The following is a 16,118-nucleotide window of genomic DNA, read 5'->3' as shown; positions in this document are numbered from 1 at the left end:
GTGTGCAGGTTGTGGAATTTGGACATTTCTTTGCCCAGTGCATGGAAACCAACAGTGTACAAAACTTGAAGATGCTGTTGGAGATGCTGAATAGCCCAGGCAGTCAGTTACAGGTGAAGACCTTAAGAATTCTATGTCAAAACTACACTTCACCTTAAATCCTCCTAGCTGGTGGCTATAATGGCAGTGAACTGGAAGTTCACCTTGTGTGATATCTAAGTCATGTGGAAAGTAGCCATACCCTCATCATCGACCTATTTTATTTTCTTTTTTTTAACCTTTGCTGTGAAAATGAGCTCAGATTTGAAGGAGTGAGCTGCCACAGGTGAGTTTGTGGTTTTGGGAGGGGGTTGGCATTACTAGGTAAGATAAATTTTTCTGTTTTTCCAGTGCATTCCTGGCCCTCTGCTGTAGCCTGGAAGCATTTGCTGGTCCCTCAAATTTTTAAAGACCCTCTGGGGACAGCTTAATGTCTCTTGAGTTTGTCATCCCTCTCTTGTAGACCCTTCCCTGTGGGATAATTTTTCCCCCTTGGGTAGGAGGGTGGGCCACCCTTGCTGTTTGCATGCTGCACACGTCCAGCCTAGTTTGTGCTACTCAGGGGTCCTTGACATGACTGGCCACTGCTGTTTGCAAGCTCATCTCACCTTCACTGCTGCTTTTGTCGTGATACTGTTGCTTCCTCTCCTTGATCCCTTTTTGTTTAGCAGCCGCACATGTGTAACATTTGCAGGGCCACTAATCCCACTGACCATAGGCAATAATTTTTCTGATTAAAGAGCATTTGTAGCCTTGAAACGTCTAATAGTTGGGTCATCTGGTAAGAGTTATAGAAAGATAATTTACAAGGAAAATTCCATGTTTACCTTTGCATTTGAATAATGTGCACCTGTGTGTGCATGTGTGCACACACTAGAATCTGCAGCAAAGACCATTTTTGGGCATGCTGTGTGCTGCCCCTTACTTGGATGAGGAAGAGTTATTTTACCGTGCACGTGTGGAGGAGCTGGTGGATGATTTGGTTCAGACCAGGAATGGCAGTCGCAGAATGACTTGCGCAAAGGTAAATTCTATCCACTTCCTTTAAACTGTCGAATGTCTTGCATCTTGCATGCTTATTTCATAGGAAAAACAGCTTAACAGCCGTTGCTCCAAACGTTTTTTGGAGGGGAAGAAAGTGGATGGGAGAAGACTTTATGATTACTGGGAGGATTGTTGTAGGTTACATTGGTATCTTGATTTTGTTTAAAAAAAAACCAATAGGATTCGCTGTGTTATAGCCTTAGATGTAGGTACAGCATAAAACACAAAACAATATGACCTATTTGTATGTACCTTTATTTCTTTTTTTTGGCAAATTAACATAACTGCTGCACGCATTTTTATTTGGCAGGTTTTCTTTGTGGACTTTGGAAATACAGAAAAGATCCCCCTTGACAGACTATGCCGTTTGCCTCCTGAAGCAATGAACATACCAGCTGTGGTAGGCATCTACTTTTCTTAAAGACCTACCTGATCGATATGAGATATAAACAGATTCTGGTAAAGTAGAGGTACTATGTATTCTGTACATTTCAGCGCCTGAAACACAATGGTTTATTTATTTTTTGCACTTGTGCTTTGATTGGTATCCACAGCCAAGTGCAACTGTATGAGGGCACACAACTGTCAGTGCTGACAGGGAGAAATGAAAAAGAGTTTACTCAGGACCTATTTGAAAAAAAAAAAGACAAACTGAACGACAACCAGTTTCATTGAAAGAAATAATTGAATGAACTGTTGTTGTTCATACTAATACTTATATATTGCTCTTTGGGTAATGAGCATAATTCTATAAAATAATGCTGTCTTATATATTATGGCATGTGACAACAGCAGTTCTTATAAAAAAAAAGTCTACTTAGTTTTTACTTACTCTTTGGTGTTCACATATATTGCTACATCTGGCAGCCAAAACTTGAGACTACTCTGTGCCGTGGTAAAATTTTAGTCTTAATGTGTGCTCAGATTTTACATTGTGTTGTCATTTATTCACTTTTAGCATGTATTTTCATATCTCACTATGTTTGCATGAAGCTAGGTTGAAAATGTCAAAATACTCAATCTTGCTTCAAAATGTCTACAGGCTTTTGAGTGTGAGCTGATAGAAATCCGACCATCTATTATCAGATGTACAGAAGGGAAGTGGTCTCATGAGGCCAATCTAGCATTTCGCAGCATGGTGATCAACAAAAAATTCCTTGTGCAGGTGTGTGAATTTCTGTAGAAATTTTTTTTTTTTTTAAATGTTAGCACATACATGTGACCCAGTTGAAGAAATGTTATGAAGAGGACGAGAGCAAAGTTTTGCTTGGTAAGAGATGACTTGCACATTGCAATAAACCATGTTTTGTGGGATTTGCAGACCTTGGAGCAAGGTTTGCAAGGAAAGATCTATTTTGTTCAAGGGCTTGCCTGGCATGACCCAGATTGCATGGTATATAGCCAGTTCTTCATGTCTTCCTCTTGCCTAGTTTTCATTTCTAGATTAGTAGTGTAACCAAATAATGGAATATGTTTTTCGTTTTAAAACTCAGTGCTGTCAGTAGAAACCAAATTTTCACTTTTTTTTTAAAGGTTTATTCTGTTGTGGCCAATGTGGTTCGTTTGAAGATGTTTGAGCGACTGCCAAATGGAAGGGAAATTGTTGTCAATGAACAGTTGGTCAACCTTCAGTTTGCTGACAAAGCTGAGGAACCATACCTGTCAAAGGTAGGAAAATTATTATTGGTGAGGCAGATGAGTGTGAATGGTGCCATGTTTATAAAGAATGATGAGAAAGATGATAAAGAAAGATGAGAGTTTTGTGCTGAATGGATTCAGTGCTAGAGACACTGGTGGTGTTATACTCACACAAACAATCACTCGCATGTTATACCACAAAGCACAAACAGTTGCTTGTAGGCTGTCTAAACACATACATTAAGTTTTGGGCCCAAGACAAATAGTAACACACGCACACACATGCACTACTCAAAGTCCTAGGGGTCACCACCGCCTAAATAACACAAAACACAAATTTATCAGCACATGAACACATGAGATATTAATATATACACCCAATTGAAAAGTTGCACAGCCACATTGTATAGAAAGTTAAAAACAGCACACAGTAGTCTGATTTCCAAAGGAATCCAGTCACTTCACACTGCAGATAAATAAGAGGCCGGCAAAAACTACAGTCACTTCTATGCTGGAGAAAGTGAAATCAGTGCACAACTGTTAAAACACATCAGGCAAACACCACACAGTCGCTTAATACAGTGGTTAAGAGTTAACAAAACAAATAAAAAAAGCAAAACAAACAAAAAATCCACAGTGTTCCCAGGCCTGGAAGATTGATTAAAAATATAGCATATAGCAGATAAATTTCATGCAAAATCCAAACAGTCACTTTTACTTTTCCTGCATGCCCACTCTCTTCTCTTTTTTCTTATCTACCCCTTTTCTGTCATTTCTGTTTTTCCCCCTTTAACCTCAGATTTACTTTTCAACTCCTCCTTTACTTTGATGATGACATAATCATAAGGGAAGAAAACTACAGTCTATTTACATTAGCTACTTTCATTTTTATGTCGCCGTACACATGTCCCTTACATTCAGTCTTTTTTTTTTTTCCTGTGGGTGTATTAAAAGATGTGAGATAGAGATGAAATTTATTGTTTTATATCTGCTGTCTTATTCACTAACAGAAAGACCATGAGTGGCGAGAGATGCAGCTTTCAGAAGCCAGGAAGACCACAAGTCCAATGTCTTCTACCATGGCCACACAGCCGATGTTGCGCTTGGAGGTGAAACAGCCCCCATCGAATGCCTGTCGCAAAGGCAGAAAGGTAATTTAATGACATTAATATTGGTGGAGAAAATGTTCTGCAGTTCTCTGACTTGGAACACTTTGGAACAGATAGTTGCAGGTTCAGAACTTACTGAAGCAGAAAATGAGAGAGGCTGGGTGACTGAGCTAGCCCACCTTTGTCTCTTTGGTCCTGTGTCAATGGGATGGAAAACCGTTTGTATGTGTCCCATTAAAGTAACACCACACTGATCCCTCAGCTCTTCAAAGGGGGTCCCTGGCCTTGCTGGGAGGTCAGAGGTCAACATCAAGTCAGAAAGTCTCTCTTTTTATTCCTTCAACTTTGCGCTGCTTTAACTGTCAGAATTATGGTCAGAGGCTAGCTTCTGCAAGTTTCAATCCCACTGTTTTTGCTATAGCAGAACTGGCCACATGGCATCTGATTGTTCCTTAAGCACCAAATGTTCCAGTTGTGACAGTTCCCAAGTTGCTTCTTGTAAAGACTGTCCAAAATGGAAGGAAGAAGCAACCATTCAGTGTGCACCACCATATTTGTATTTGGCAGTGTTTATTAACTTCTGAGAATGTTACTTGAGCTTAAAATTTTATATAACCATGAACATCGCTCACTGTAACGTGATTTGACTTCAGATGCAGCATTAAGCCTTAAGAACATTCTGACATAAAATTTCAAGTCTGAGAAACTAAGGTTAACACCAAGAAAGTTAAAGAAATAAGCAAAATAAATAAAAAAAAAAAAAAAAAAAAAATGGCCTGTAAAATTTGAATGAAACTTTAGGATGACTGATTTATGCCTTCATGCTTATGTGGATGATCTGTGTCCTTCCAACATGCAGAGGAGTGGGAGATAATCCTTCTTCATTAGATGACATGACTGTCAGAGTTTGCTACTACTTGTACTTTTTATTCCTCAGCTGCAGACTAGAAAGGTCTTTTGAAGGAAAAAAACCTGATTGGGTACTGGGTAATTATGGGTACTTAAGGGAGAGAACTTTGTATAGTGTTCTGAGTTAACATCCTTGGCTGATGTTTCTTTCCTGTTGTGGCGGTAGATGCTACTCATTACAACCACCTTTTTGTTTTTATTTCACTGATTCCTGTAAGCGATTCTGCAGAATGAAGGCATTGTTCAATCAATTTTGATCTACAGCTGGTTTAGACAGCAAAAATTATAGGGCTTGCAGTTCACAGATGTCAAGTAGTAAAACCTAAAATCATCCCACATTTCACATTGCTCACAATTTGGTTTTTAAATGTTACTGTATTTGATAACAAATTTCACATCTGATGACAGATTTCATCTTTCTGGCCCAATGAATCCTTTGGAAATGGAGTTCTACAGCATGACTCAGACTGGTGGATTTAGGTATGGCCTGCATACATCTGTTGAAAATCTCAGTAGCGCCACACACACACACATGCAAATATATACATACAAGGTTATTGTCCTATCGGAAAACAGGGATGCACAGATGATAATTTTTTTTATTTATTGTTTACTTTGTGTGTGTGTTTCTTTGTAAATATATTTAATCTGCTTAATGAAGATTGCTTCACAGTTACTCTTTCCTGTGAATTTGACAACTTCAGATCTGTGAGGGTGGACCCAGAGAGTGTGAACTCTGCAGCTGTTGACAATGAGCCGCAGAACCGACACAGTCGCTTGATGGTGGCAGCTTTTGTAGGTCTAAATCCTGATGGAGATGTGCTGGTGGCAAGGGACACAACCATAATGCCACAGATTCCTGGGCTGCCAGCTTTAGTCTGCCTACTCTTCACACCTACTGCAGAACTAAGGTCTGCTGTATTGTCATAATCATATATTGCATGCAGAGTCTTAAAACTGTTTTTCTTGAAGCAGTTTACTAACAATAAGATGCACATTTTGAAATAAGACTTCAAAAAAGCTGTTTGCATTCACATTTAGCTTGTAAATTTTCAGGACTGACAGAAAGAAGCAGTACTATATTGGTGCACTTTGTGGCTTGGGCTTCAACCCTGAGGACAGAAACCTTCCATTGCTTCCAGACACAGACATAGAAGTTACTTTTGATGTCAGAATTGATGATGATGATATACAATTGGTGCGTTTGTAGTCACTTCTTATTTCTCTTGGGATACTGTGCATGTTTGTCCTACATTTTTTTTTTCTTGTAGCTGTAGAGAATAATTCGGAATGGATGTCTGGGTGTTATATAATTCAAGAACTCATGAAATGTTTGGTGCTGATTGTGGAAGATTAACTCCTTGAGTTTAGATCACCTATGAGTCTTTTAATGTATATGATTATGTGATACCATAATCTGCTGCTGGAAGTTACAGAGCCTTCACTACAAGGAAGATACCTCAGGGTTAAACAGATTTCTGCTGGCATGTTCTGTTTTTAGATCAACCATGTGCGGCATGTGATAAATATGGCACTAGGATCTCGAAGCAAGACAGCTGAGTGGGGGTCTGAAGCAGTGGCTTCCCTCATACAGCTGCCATCTAGAGAAAAGCTACTGAGGTGTGTCAGCCTTTGTGTGTCCCATTAAATTCTGGATGTTTATTTCTTCATTTAGTTATTAGAGAGTACGATCTATCTTGGTTGTGATGCTGTGTGTCATAAGTTCACATTATTATTAGTCCATGTAGCTGTGCCATCAAGACAGCATGTTTTTATGATTATTCTTTGAGCTTTTTGAATTTTTTTTTAAGACTCCTACAACGCCGGCGAGAACCCTTGGAGCCACATTATTTCCATAAATCACACATATGGAATCAGGTAAGTGCTGTAAAATCATGTTTTAGTCACATTTTATGTGTCCTAAACTCTAAAGCTTGATTGGCATCAATATGCTTAGTATGAAAAAAAGTTCCTGAAACATGTTAGCTTAACAGTAGTTTCTGCATTCTGTGTAATTAAAAGTGGAATTTGGTCTTACGAGTTTGTGCACAATTATAATATGTACACGCCTTTTAACATCTTTAAAACGCCTGTTTTTAATCCCATCATGACAGATCCATTCAGACGACATGATATACATGGAGGAGAATCCAGATTCTGATTTCTTGACACTGCTGCAGCTTCACTCAATGATAGAGTTGCAGCAACCTGAAGCCCAAATACCAGCTGATTTTTGGAATCACATTCAACAGCACATCAGATACCTGCATAGGGTGGCCAAAAGGTTTGATGCTTCTTTCTCCCTGCTGTACTTTCTGTCCTATTTGGAAGAATAATTCTGCTTGCACCTCATCTGCAGACTATCTAGATGTGAACATGTATCACCCGTCATTTGCTCTCTTCACTTGCTGCCAATTGTGAATTGCATAGCTTACAAACTTTCCACTTGACTTACTTAGCTGTTTCTGGCACTGGTCCTTCGTACCTCTCTGAACTTGCTCCCTTCTACACACCAGTTCGACTTCTTTGCTCATCTTCCGACACCGAGCTTCTTCAAGCCTGACTAGCTAAGGCAATGATGTATAAACAGAGGTCTTTTTTCCTGCCAGTCCCATCAACTTGGAACTGATAACCTGTCAGCTTCATCACACTGATTCTTTTACCACCCTTAAGTCCAAACTTAAGACGCATCTTTTCAGAACAACGACTTTACTGTGACTGTCTAGACCAAAATGACTAGAAGTGAGAGTGTCTGTTACATACAAATATTGGTGCATGGTTGTTAGTGATTCAGTCTGCATATCATTCCTGTAAAGTGCTCTGGGAAAATCATTGGAAAAGCGCTATATATTCATTATTATTATTATGGTTGGATAGAGTATGGGGCAATTTTCTGAATACAGTGTGTGTGCTACCACATTCATGTGTGAGTGTGTGAGGGATTGGGAGGAAGAGAAATATGTTTTCAATATGTTTTAAAAATATTTTCAGAGAAGTAGTTGTGAGGGATTCAGTCAAGTGTGAGCTCTGTAACATGGTGATCGACACACCACACCTGCTGGAGGTCCACCTTCAAACCCAGAGACACATCAAAAGGGAGGAGAGAGTCAAACAAGCTTTGTGATAGCTTTAATATGGATGTTCTTCGCCATTCTTGGACCGTTATTTGAAAGTGTAGAGACAACTAAGACAGCATCTTCCTCTAACTGTTGTAGACAGCAGTGTCAAACAGTGTGGAGTCGTCCCACGTGGAAATTGCAGCGTCAGCATTTGTAGGGACAAGAAAACTGAAGCCTTAGTTTTGAGGAAGTTAATCTCACTTTATTTTTGTGTTTTTCAAATCTGGAAAGTGAACAGCAAGAATAATAAATTTGGAAATCTTTTTAAGCATTTGTGTTATGTCACAAGTTTGATCCTTTCTGCATAAGTACTGCACAGTCGTCCCTACAGACATGGTGGTGGACAGCTTGTTCGCGTGCCAAGGAATGGCTGACTGCAAGTGGAGGACTTTGAGCAGAAGCCATAGGTGTCGGTCATTTGTCTTTTGCGATCAGTCGACACGCGACGATGCGGCAGGAGCTAACAATAAAGATGTTACTTTTTAAGTGTCGAATTGTTTCTTTTCCGAGTGCGCATAATTGAGTGGATGTGGTTAGTGTTTATGTGCATGTGGTTGCGGTTGTGGGAGGAGACTGTACGACATAAATGTTATGGGCGTTTATGAGTGATCGTTGTCACATCTTCAACAAATAAAAAGGGATATAGAAATGTTTTGGAAATAAGAACGAATGTAGAAAAAAGAAAACTACCACGAAACAAAACATTCATTTGTGAGAAAAGGTAGATATTTTATAATCTGAAAAAAATTGAGGGGAAAAAAGGAATCGTACAACACAATGTTTCTGCCTTCTCAATATTTCGTACGGTAGGGCAAAGTTGCAAAAAAAGGAAACTAGCATAAAACTGGTTTGCCTTTCTTGCACGATACCTCAAGGTCCTATTTAAACTGGCAACCAGTCCCCTTCAGTGAAATTTGAAAATAAATGTATGCTGCAGTCGGTCAGTTTTGACGAACCATGTAAAGTCCGCCTCGTGAGCAGTTTTTTTTTTTCTCCCATGAATTATCGTGATTGACACATCATAACCAGTTGAAGCATGCCGCCTGACCACACTCACAGCTTACGAACGGCTGAGGATGTGCTGTGAGCCCCATTTCCCGAACTACTACAGTCATGTCCTTCCTTCAGAGCGGACAGCTTCCGGGTGACGAGTGTCGTAAATCCCAAGCTCGGACCCGAGGCACGTTTCGAACTCTTGTCGTCCAACGTCGTAGTCTCCTCGACACAAGCTTTCCCCACATTATCGAGAACCGCACCAGCTTTATATATATGTGTGTGTACACACAAGCGAGAAGGAAGTGAACAAAAGCATATATTGTCCTATGATTAAGAAAGCCAAGCTCAAATTCAGCAAAGGAGAGGGGATCGCTAATACAGTGTGGTTTAGCGTTTTACTATGATTTTTTTTTTTTCGAACAGTGAAATGTCGGAAAATTTGTTTCTGGCGATGAATAGACGAGGAGGAGGGTTCGTTGTGATGATTAGTGAGTGGTGAGAGAAGGAGAAGGGAGGAGGGCTTTGGTACCTGATGTTCGCCGCCGACCTTGTCCACCTCATCGCCGCCGCGTCTGCTGATGACGAGGCTATCAGCATCACACACATTCACACGCCAAGCCCTGCTGCAACAAACAATTGTTGTCACCACCCGCTTCTCCAGCAGCGTGGCTTCTACTTTTGCCGTTGCCAAGGTTTCGGTGGGCTAGGATATGTTGGTGGCTCTGTTTCTCGGACTGATTGTTTCCCCTTGTTTGGAATCGACACCGATGACAGTAGGTACCCATGTTGTCGTCACTCACTTCCTCTTGTTCATCGTTAACGATGCAAGTTCTTGGTTTTATCGACAGCCTATATGTCTTAAATGCAAAGAATGTTTCTTGTTTGTGGGAGCCGTTGATAAGTAACTTCCGTTTATTTAAATTTTGGTGTTAACTCTTAACATTTCATGAATAGGGATTTGTGGGTTTGCAAAGAGTTTGATATTTATATTTGCATTTATGACTGTTGGGTGATTTAAAAAAAATATTTTAACTATTTTAGAGAAGAAATATGCTGTAGAGAAGAGAAATATGTCAAGCCCAGATCTCACTTGCACGTGCGTACACAACCATCGAAACACCATTGGGCAGACGATCTGCAAAAGTTATTCAACTCACTGACCACCATTCTTCTGCCTTGCAGCACTCGTCGCGGCTGGACACGAGAGTGCTACGGGTGCTGGCGGGCAAACCTCTGGCCACTCCCCGGAGACCGTCGGAGGAGCGAGGTGTGGAAGGGGCGTTCGAGTCCGACATGCGCCTCACCCGCCTGCAGCTCCTGGAGATTGTCCACCAGCAGCTGCAGATGAAACAGGTTTGCAGGAGATTGGGAAACGCTATTTGCTGTTAAGGGTTGTGTGAGACTGAGACACTGTACATGGCTTTGTGTATATATTATGAAATGTGTAGTGATTTTTTTTTTATTGTTTTTTTTTTTTTGTTGTTGTTGTTTTGGTGTTTTTTTATTTTTTTGGTGCTTTTCAACATCCGGTTTAAGTGGACCTGAGAAAACTGTACAACGCGTTTTGATTGGTTCATTTTTCTTTCCGGATGTAAAAACGAAAAGAAATGCGCGTGCGCAGTACTATTTGGAGTGAATGCAATCTACTGGTGTTCACGATGGAAATATGACGAATTCACACAAAGCTATCCTATCAAACAGACTCGCCTGACATTTGGATTTATCTTTGACATTTGGAGGATTACTTATTAAGGGTATGGAGTGAGTGAGTGAAGCAGACGACATTTCAAGAAATCTTTTGTATTTGATCTGGTTGGCAGGAGGCGAGGGGCGTGGCCAGTAGTCGCACGAGGCGGAAGGCAGTGGCCAGCAACACGTATCTGTGGCCCAGCAAGATCGTGCCCTACGTCTTTGACAACGACTTCCGTACGTAGCCAACCGGCCAGAACGAGCGGCCACATGTAGCTGAACTGCTAGCGACTAAAGGTGTCCCCGCCGGAATTTTGGCGCATGCGTACAGAGAAATGACATTTCCGGGCCACAACAGATCTTTTAACGATGCATCTTGTTATTAACAGATGAATTTTTTTCTTCAAGTGTCATCTCTATGAGAAGTGTATAGTCGCTCTTTTAGCTGTATTGTTTCTTAATCTGATTTCGTATCTTTCAAATTATCATCCCTAAAAGATGCATTTATTAGATGTATCGTCTTTTCTTTGTCGATTCTTTTACGGCTTGTTGTATCTTTTATACCTATCGTCTTTCGAGACAAATTGTCTCTTTTAGAAGTATTGTATCGCAGGGTATCCACACTTGTAAGCAGATGACAAGCCACCTTTCGACTTCATGAAGAAGGCTAACTGGCTTTTTGTCTTTTTTCTCCCGTGTCTTTGTGAACAGTGGCATCAGAAGAGTAGCAAGCACAAAGTTGGTGAATAGAATATGTGTTTCCTTGTGTTTCCTTTAAAGCTGTGGAAGTAGTTGCCGACGATTTTAGTTTCGTCTGTTTTCCTCTCAGCTGAGCACTTCCGGTCCACGGCGATGGAGGCCATGCGCTTCTGGCAGCGGAACACTTGTCTGCAGTTTGTTCCCTTCTCTGACGGCCTGGTTCAGCACCTGGGGCATGACGACCACGTGGTTTTCAAAGTGGGCAAGGGGTACGTGTCTTGGTGGGCCTACACCTTTGGAATAAATAATAATTTATATAAAATATTTCTATATAAATATATATTATAAAAATATTTCTATCATTATCATAACAACAATTGCCTGTCTCAGACTGCATGCCCATTTCCTTGTTTAATATCAACCATTTGAAAACGGGAACTATCAAAATACTTTCATTATTTTGGTTTGTTATAGTCTGTCTGGTTGCATTTTCGTTATGTGCTTGTTTTTTTATATTTGATGTATTTTTCTTTGATTTAGAATTCGATATAATACTAAATGAGTGTAATAATGCAGCAAAAGTAAACACCTTATTGTCTTAAAGCGAAAAAAAAAACAGTTTTTCATAGTTTACATATGATAGTTACATCCTTTCCTCGCAGAGGGTGTCGGAGCATCTTTGAAGTAATTTGAAAGATTGGAAACGTCAAATTATTATGATTGAGAGTTTGACCTTTAACCTCACTTCTTTTGCCAAGATACAGTTTGCTTGGCTACTTGAGACTGTGTGGGCAGAAGTTATTGTTTTAAGGAAGCTGTACATCCATCTGTAGAGACAATAGACCCTACTGTGCTTTTGTCATCAGCTGCCAGTCGTCCATCGGCCGAGTGAGGATGGGGAAACAGACAACAGAGATCGGCGATAACTGTAACGAGGTAATGCTCGTCTTGTTCCTTCAACGCTTCTTTGTCGTCAGCGCCTGCTCACCGACGTAGACAAGCAGCTGCATAGTGCCAACAGTCGTAGTCGTGTGTTTGTGTGTTTGTGTGTGTGTCTCAGACCGGAATCTCTGCTTGTCAGTGCGTTCACACTGCTAATGATACGTTCAGTGTGTGACGTCTGTCTGTTCTCGTCAGTTTGGCAGCGTGGCGCACGAGCTGGGTCACGTGCTGGGCTTCTATCACGAACACTCGCGGCCGGACCGCGACAACTACGTCACCGTGCTGCGCTTCAACATCCGCAGCGATCGGCAGTACAACTTCCTCAAGTACTCCAACACCGAGATCCTCACCAGCGAACCCTACGACATCGGCTCCGTCATGCACTACGGACCTACTGTAAGTGAGACGTAACACTAAGGTCGAGTGGAAGTGGGACGTAACAGTACGTGAGGTGTAACACATAGGTCCTATAAGCGGTATTTTATTTTCAGTAGTAGTAGTGGGTGTATATGTGTCGTCTGCTCACTGGCTGATCTGATGTCATTGATTGTGGCCAGTACTTCAGCAAGGACGGTGAGTCACGCACCATCGACACGGAGGACGAGTCCCTTCGAGCGGTGATGGGACAGCGTCACGTGCCCAGCTTCATCGACGTCAAGACAGCCAACGACCTCTACAGCTGTGCGCGTGAGTACTGTGTGTGACGTCAAGGAGGTGACGTTCGTGATTGTATGGCTTGTTTCTCATGATACAATATGTGGGTGTGTGTGGGTGTGTGTGCGCGCGCAGTTATCACCGTCGCTCTTGGTCTGCTGGTCTAGGTTCAGCAGTACAACAGGTGGTAGAGAGCGTGACTGATGTAAGGGTTGGTATACATGTATGATTGACATGGGAATCATATCATGTTACCATGTTAAAGCGCCCCCACAAATGCACGTGTTGGCAGCATAGGTGTCGGAAACCGATAGCTTGGTGGTTAGAGCGTTGGCGTCGAATCTGAAAGCGCATCGGTTCGATACCCATGTGCCGCAGCGAACTTAAATGACCCCCTTCTCCCCTCATGCATCTCCCGACACATTCGACCTGACTGTCGGTAGTGGGTACGTGACCCCATAGAGGGTTGCAGAAGGTAAGGAAGAGAGACGGGGAGACAGGCACTGCCCTTAAGTAAAGCTGGCCCCGAGAAACGCGAGGTCTCTAACACCTCCTCAACGACCGAAAGGACTACATATGTTTCTTCGAGTTCTTCGCTAGACTGCCACCACAATTACCACAACATCGTCACAGCATTCACTTCACCCACAACCATCATATCCACCAGCAACAAGAACATGTTGCTGTACCTACTACTGTCGTCACGGCTACCTCTGCCGATATTTTTCACAGATTTTCTGCTGTTGTTTGTGAAGGTTTGTCTACCTGACAGGTTGTGTTGTTTGTTGTCTGTGCGACCCAGAGGACTGCCGGGTGTGGCCTGAATGTGACAACACAGGGTACGTGGGGCCGGACTGCACGTGTGTGTGCCCCACCGGACTGGGGGGCTGGAACTGCCGCGAAGTCAAGCCGTCGACTGCAGGTGAGCTTGGAACTGAAGGATTGATTGTATCAATGCAGGAGTTTCCGGACATGCGCAACTTCTGAAATAACCAGCCGCTCACACGTCGCCGACATTTTGTTCACGTGATTCATCTGTCGAAAAGAAACCCTCGACCACACGCGTTCATATTTAATTTCCAGCTTCATTGTTCTTTTAAATGTAGTTGCAGCTGGTTATAAGAATAGGATTTCTGGTTCTCACGCAGACTGCGGGGGCGTCCTGAACGACTCCTATGGCGTTATAGAAAGTCCAGGCTATGGCACTGGCTACACCAACGGCGTCGACTGCCTCTGGCTCATACAGGTATGTAGATGCTTATACAGGTGTGTACAGGCTTATACAAGTATGAACAGGCTTATACAAGTATTACAGGCTTCTGCAGGTATGTACAGGTTTCTACAGGTATTACAGGCTTCTACAGGTATGTACAGGCTTATACAGGTATTACAGGCTTCTGCAGGTATGTACAGGCTTATACAGGTATGTAGAGGCTTATACAGGTATGTACAGCTTTATACAAGTATGTCTTCTTTGCCTGACGTGGCTGCTGGAGTTCTAACCACTATTACAGACCCTTACCACGGGCTCTCAAAATGCTCCAGAAAGGACCCCGAGGACTTAGCAGAGATTGTTGAGATAAACTGCCACAAAGTTTAAAAAAAAGTTGTATTGTGAAAGACACGATGCTCTGTCTGACATCCAGGGCCCAGGGGATGCTTCTGTGGTGCTGACGTTTCATTACTTCGAGTTAGAGGACGATCGCGTGCAACCGTGCGCCTTTGACTGGTTGGAGGTCAGGACACTGGGACCTCACCTCAACGGTCAGAGGTTGGTGTTGTCGCCGAAAGAAATAATAATAATAAAACTCCACGTCATCAACGTAAAGGGATAAAAGAAATAAACACGTCTTCTACTTTAACGGATAGTTGAAAGTAGTTTCACATCGTGACAGGGTGATATGTCCTGTCTCCTGCATTTCATATTTGATATTTCATGCAGAGTTATTAAGAGAATGGCGGACTCAAGGTACATTCCTTATTTTATTGAAATCGTGTGATGATGTTGAAATTCCTAGAGCTGTTATGACAACCTTGACAAGACTTTCCCGTGGAGAAATTTGGATCGCAGCTGCCCAGTCTGCTTTGTACTTGCAGATTTTGTGGAAAGGGACCATCAGAAGACATCCGTTACCCAGGCAACGCGTTGGTTCTACACTTCCACTCGGATGAATCATACCAGTTTGATGGCTTCCAGCTGTCTTACACTGTTGTTGAGAGACCTTAGGATGGGTGCAAGTCGCTCCCTCCTCAACCCAAGTCTAGTGCTTTATGTCTAAGGTGTGTTGAGGAGGTTCTGGTGACAAAGACACGAGTGTTTCTGCTGATAAGTGTGGTAAGACGATTGACCATGAACATGGCCAGTCAGGGTATCTCCAAAACGTTCATCTGTTTTAAATAACAAAGTTTTAAACTTGCCATAATACTGACTTTTGAAAAATTTAGGACAGAATACACACACATATATATATAGTATACACACATATATATCATCATTAAAACATGTATATACATATAAAGGTTTTCATGAAATGAAATTTTAAAACTATTGTAAATCCTTATAATGGATTGAACACTTAAATACTGTGTAAAGATGTTTGTACTAAATAAACTGTTGGAAAAATGACCTTTACGATGGAATGGTTTAATGTATAATTTACTCTTTTAACCATGGAATCGAGTAATCATTAAAATTATGCACTTTCAGGGTTACCTTACCAAGTTTGATATGAAACGGTTGTGTTGCAGGCACTGACATTTACAGAATATATTTAAATTCTCTCTACCTACAAGAATCTTGTATAAATCGGGTCACTTTGTTTAACCTAATAGGCAAAGACACGTGACATACAAGAGTCAATCCACCTGCTACATCTTTTGTCGAGTAGATATGGGGCACGAAAAAAACACCACTGCAGATGTCGGAAGCATTGGCTGAAAACAAACACTAACAATAGCAATGCCACTGAAAGTGGTGCCGACTTTCCATTTAGGAATCAATGGACGACGACAACAACAACAACAACAACAACAACAACAACAACAACAACAACAAGAAGCAACCAAGCAACCAAGCAAAAACTTCAAAAGTAATGGACAGTTACACCACACAACTAAGAAACACAAGCAATAGCAAAGGAGCCAAATGTCGGACGAAGAGTAGGAACTAAGGTGTGAGCAATAGTTTTCCGGATTATGAACGATATTTCTTAAAAAGATGGGTTTGATGATTCAAACCTGGACACAATTTGAAAAGAAAGGGGCAGAGAATTCCGAACGG

At 41.6% G+C, this 16,118-nt stretch overlaps 2 protein-coding genes across 4 annotated transcripts in view; both read left to right on the top strand.

The window, feature by feature from the left end:
* The window catches only part of LOC112569938 (ATP-dependent RNA helicase TDRD9-like), a 39,507-nt gene extending 31,163 nt beyond the window's left edge, over positions 1–8,344 (top strand). The window contains 13 exon segments of the mRNA XM_025248043.1: positions 9–113; positions 917–1,063; positions 1,394–1,483; positions 2,126–2,248; positions 2,617–2,751; positions 3,732–3,872; positions 5,149–5,219; positions 5,444–5,650; positions 5,796–5,937; positions 6,241–6,359; positions 6,551–6,617; positions 6,854–7,023; positions 7,731–8,344. Coding sequence (XP_025103828.1) covers positions 9–113; positions 917–1,063; positions 1,394–1,483; positions 2,126–2,248; positions 2,617–2,751; positions 3,732–3,872; positions 5,149–5,219; positions 5,444–5,650; positions 5,796–5,937; positions 6,241–6,359; positions 6,551–6,617; positions 6,854–7,023; positions 7,731–7,863 — 1,650 coding nt within the window. The 3' untranslated portion in view covers positions 7,864–8,344.
* Positions 8,345–8,688: 344 nt separating this feature from the next.
* On the top strand, positions 8,689–15,544 carry LOC112569940 (blastula protease 10-like). 3 transcript variants are annotated; one of them, XM_025248046.1, is made up of 12 exons: positions 8,699–9,627; positions 9,896–9,950; positions 10,037–10,207; positions 10,675–10,780; positions 11,373–11,511; positions 12,109–12,178; positions 12,380–12,580; positions 12,742–12,871; positions 13,641–13,760; positions 13,987–14,084; positions 14,485–14,609; positions 14,936–15,544. In XM_025248046.1, exons 3-12 carry the CDS (start codon positions 10,148–10,150, stop codon positions 15,063–15,065), a joined length of 1,179 nt encoding a protein of 392 aa, XP_025103831.1. In that variant the 5' UTR covers positions 8,699–9,627; positions 9,896–9,950; positions 10,037–10,147; the 3' UTR covers positions 15,066–15,544. The 3 variants fall into 3 exon arrangements, with proteins under 3 accessions (XP_025103832.1, XP_025103830.1, XP_025103831.1); XM_025248045.1 differs by lacking the exon at positions 9,896–9,950 and having other exon boundaries at positions 8,697–9,627; XM_025248047.1 differs by lacking the exons at positions 9,896–9,950; positions 14,485–14,609 and having other exon boundaries at positions 8,689–9,627.
* Positions 15,545–16,118: the final 574 nt, after the last annotated feature.

The sequence above is a fragment of the Pomacea canaliculata genome, linkage group LG8 (assembly GCF_003073045.1).
Source record: "Pomacea canaliculata isolate SZHN2017 linkage group LG8, ASM307304v1, whole genome shotgun sequence".
NCBI classification, from domain to species: Eukaryota; Metazoa; Mollusca; class Gastropoda; order Architaenioglossa; family Ampullariidae; genus Pomacea; species Pomacea canaliculata.
This window is presented reverse-complemented; position numbering and strand designations above follow the sequence as displayed.

Excerpts from the sequence above, each read along its gene's own strand:
- LOC112569940 (XM_025248045.1), top strand. The coding sequence starts at position 9,565 with ATGTTGGTGGCTCTGTTTCTCGGACTGATTGTTTCCCCTTGTTTGGAA. Across the intron at positions 10,208-10,674 it reads AGCAGCTGCAGATGAAACAG|GAGGCGAGGGGCGTGGCCAG; the intron begins GTTTGCAGGAGA and ends TCTGGTTGGCAG. Across the intron at positions 11,512-12,108 it reads GTTTTCAAAGTGGGCAAGGG|CTGCCAGTCGTCCATCGGCC; the intron begins GTACGTGTCTTG and ends TTTTGTCATCAG.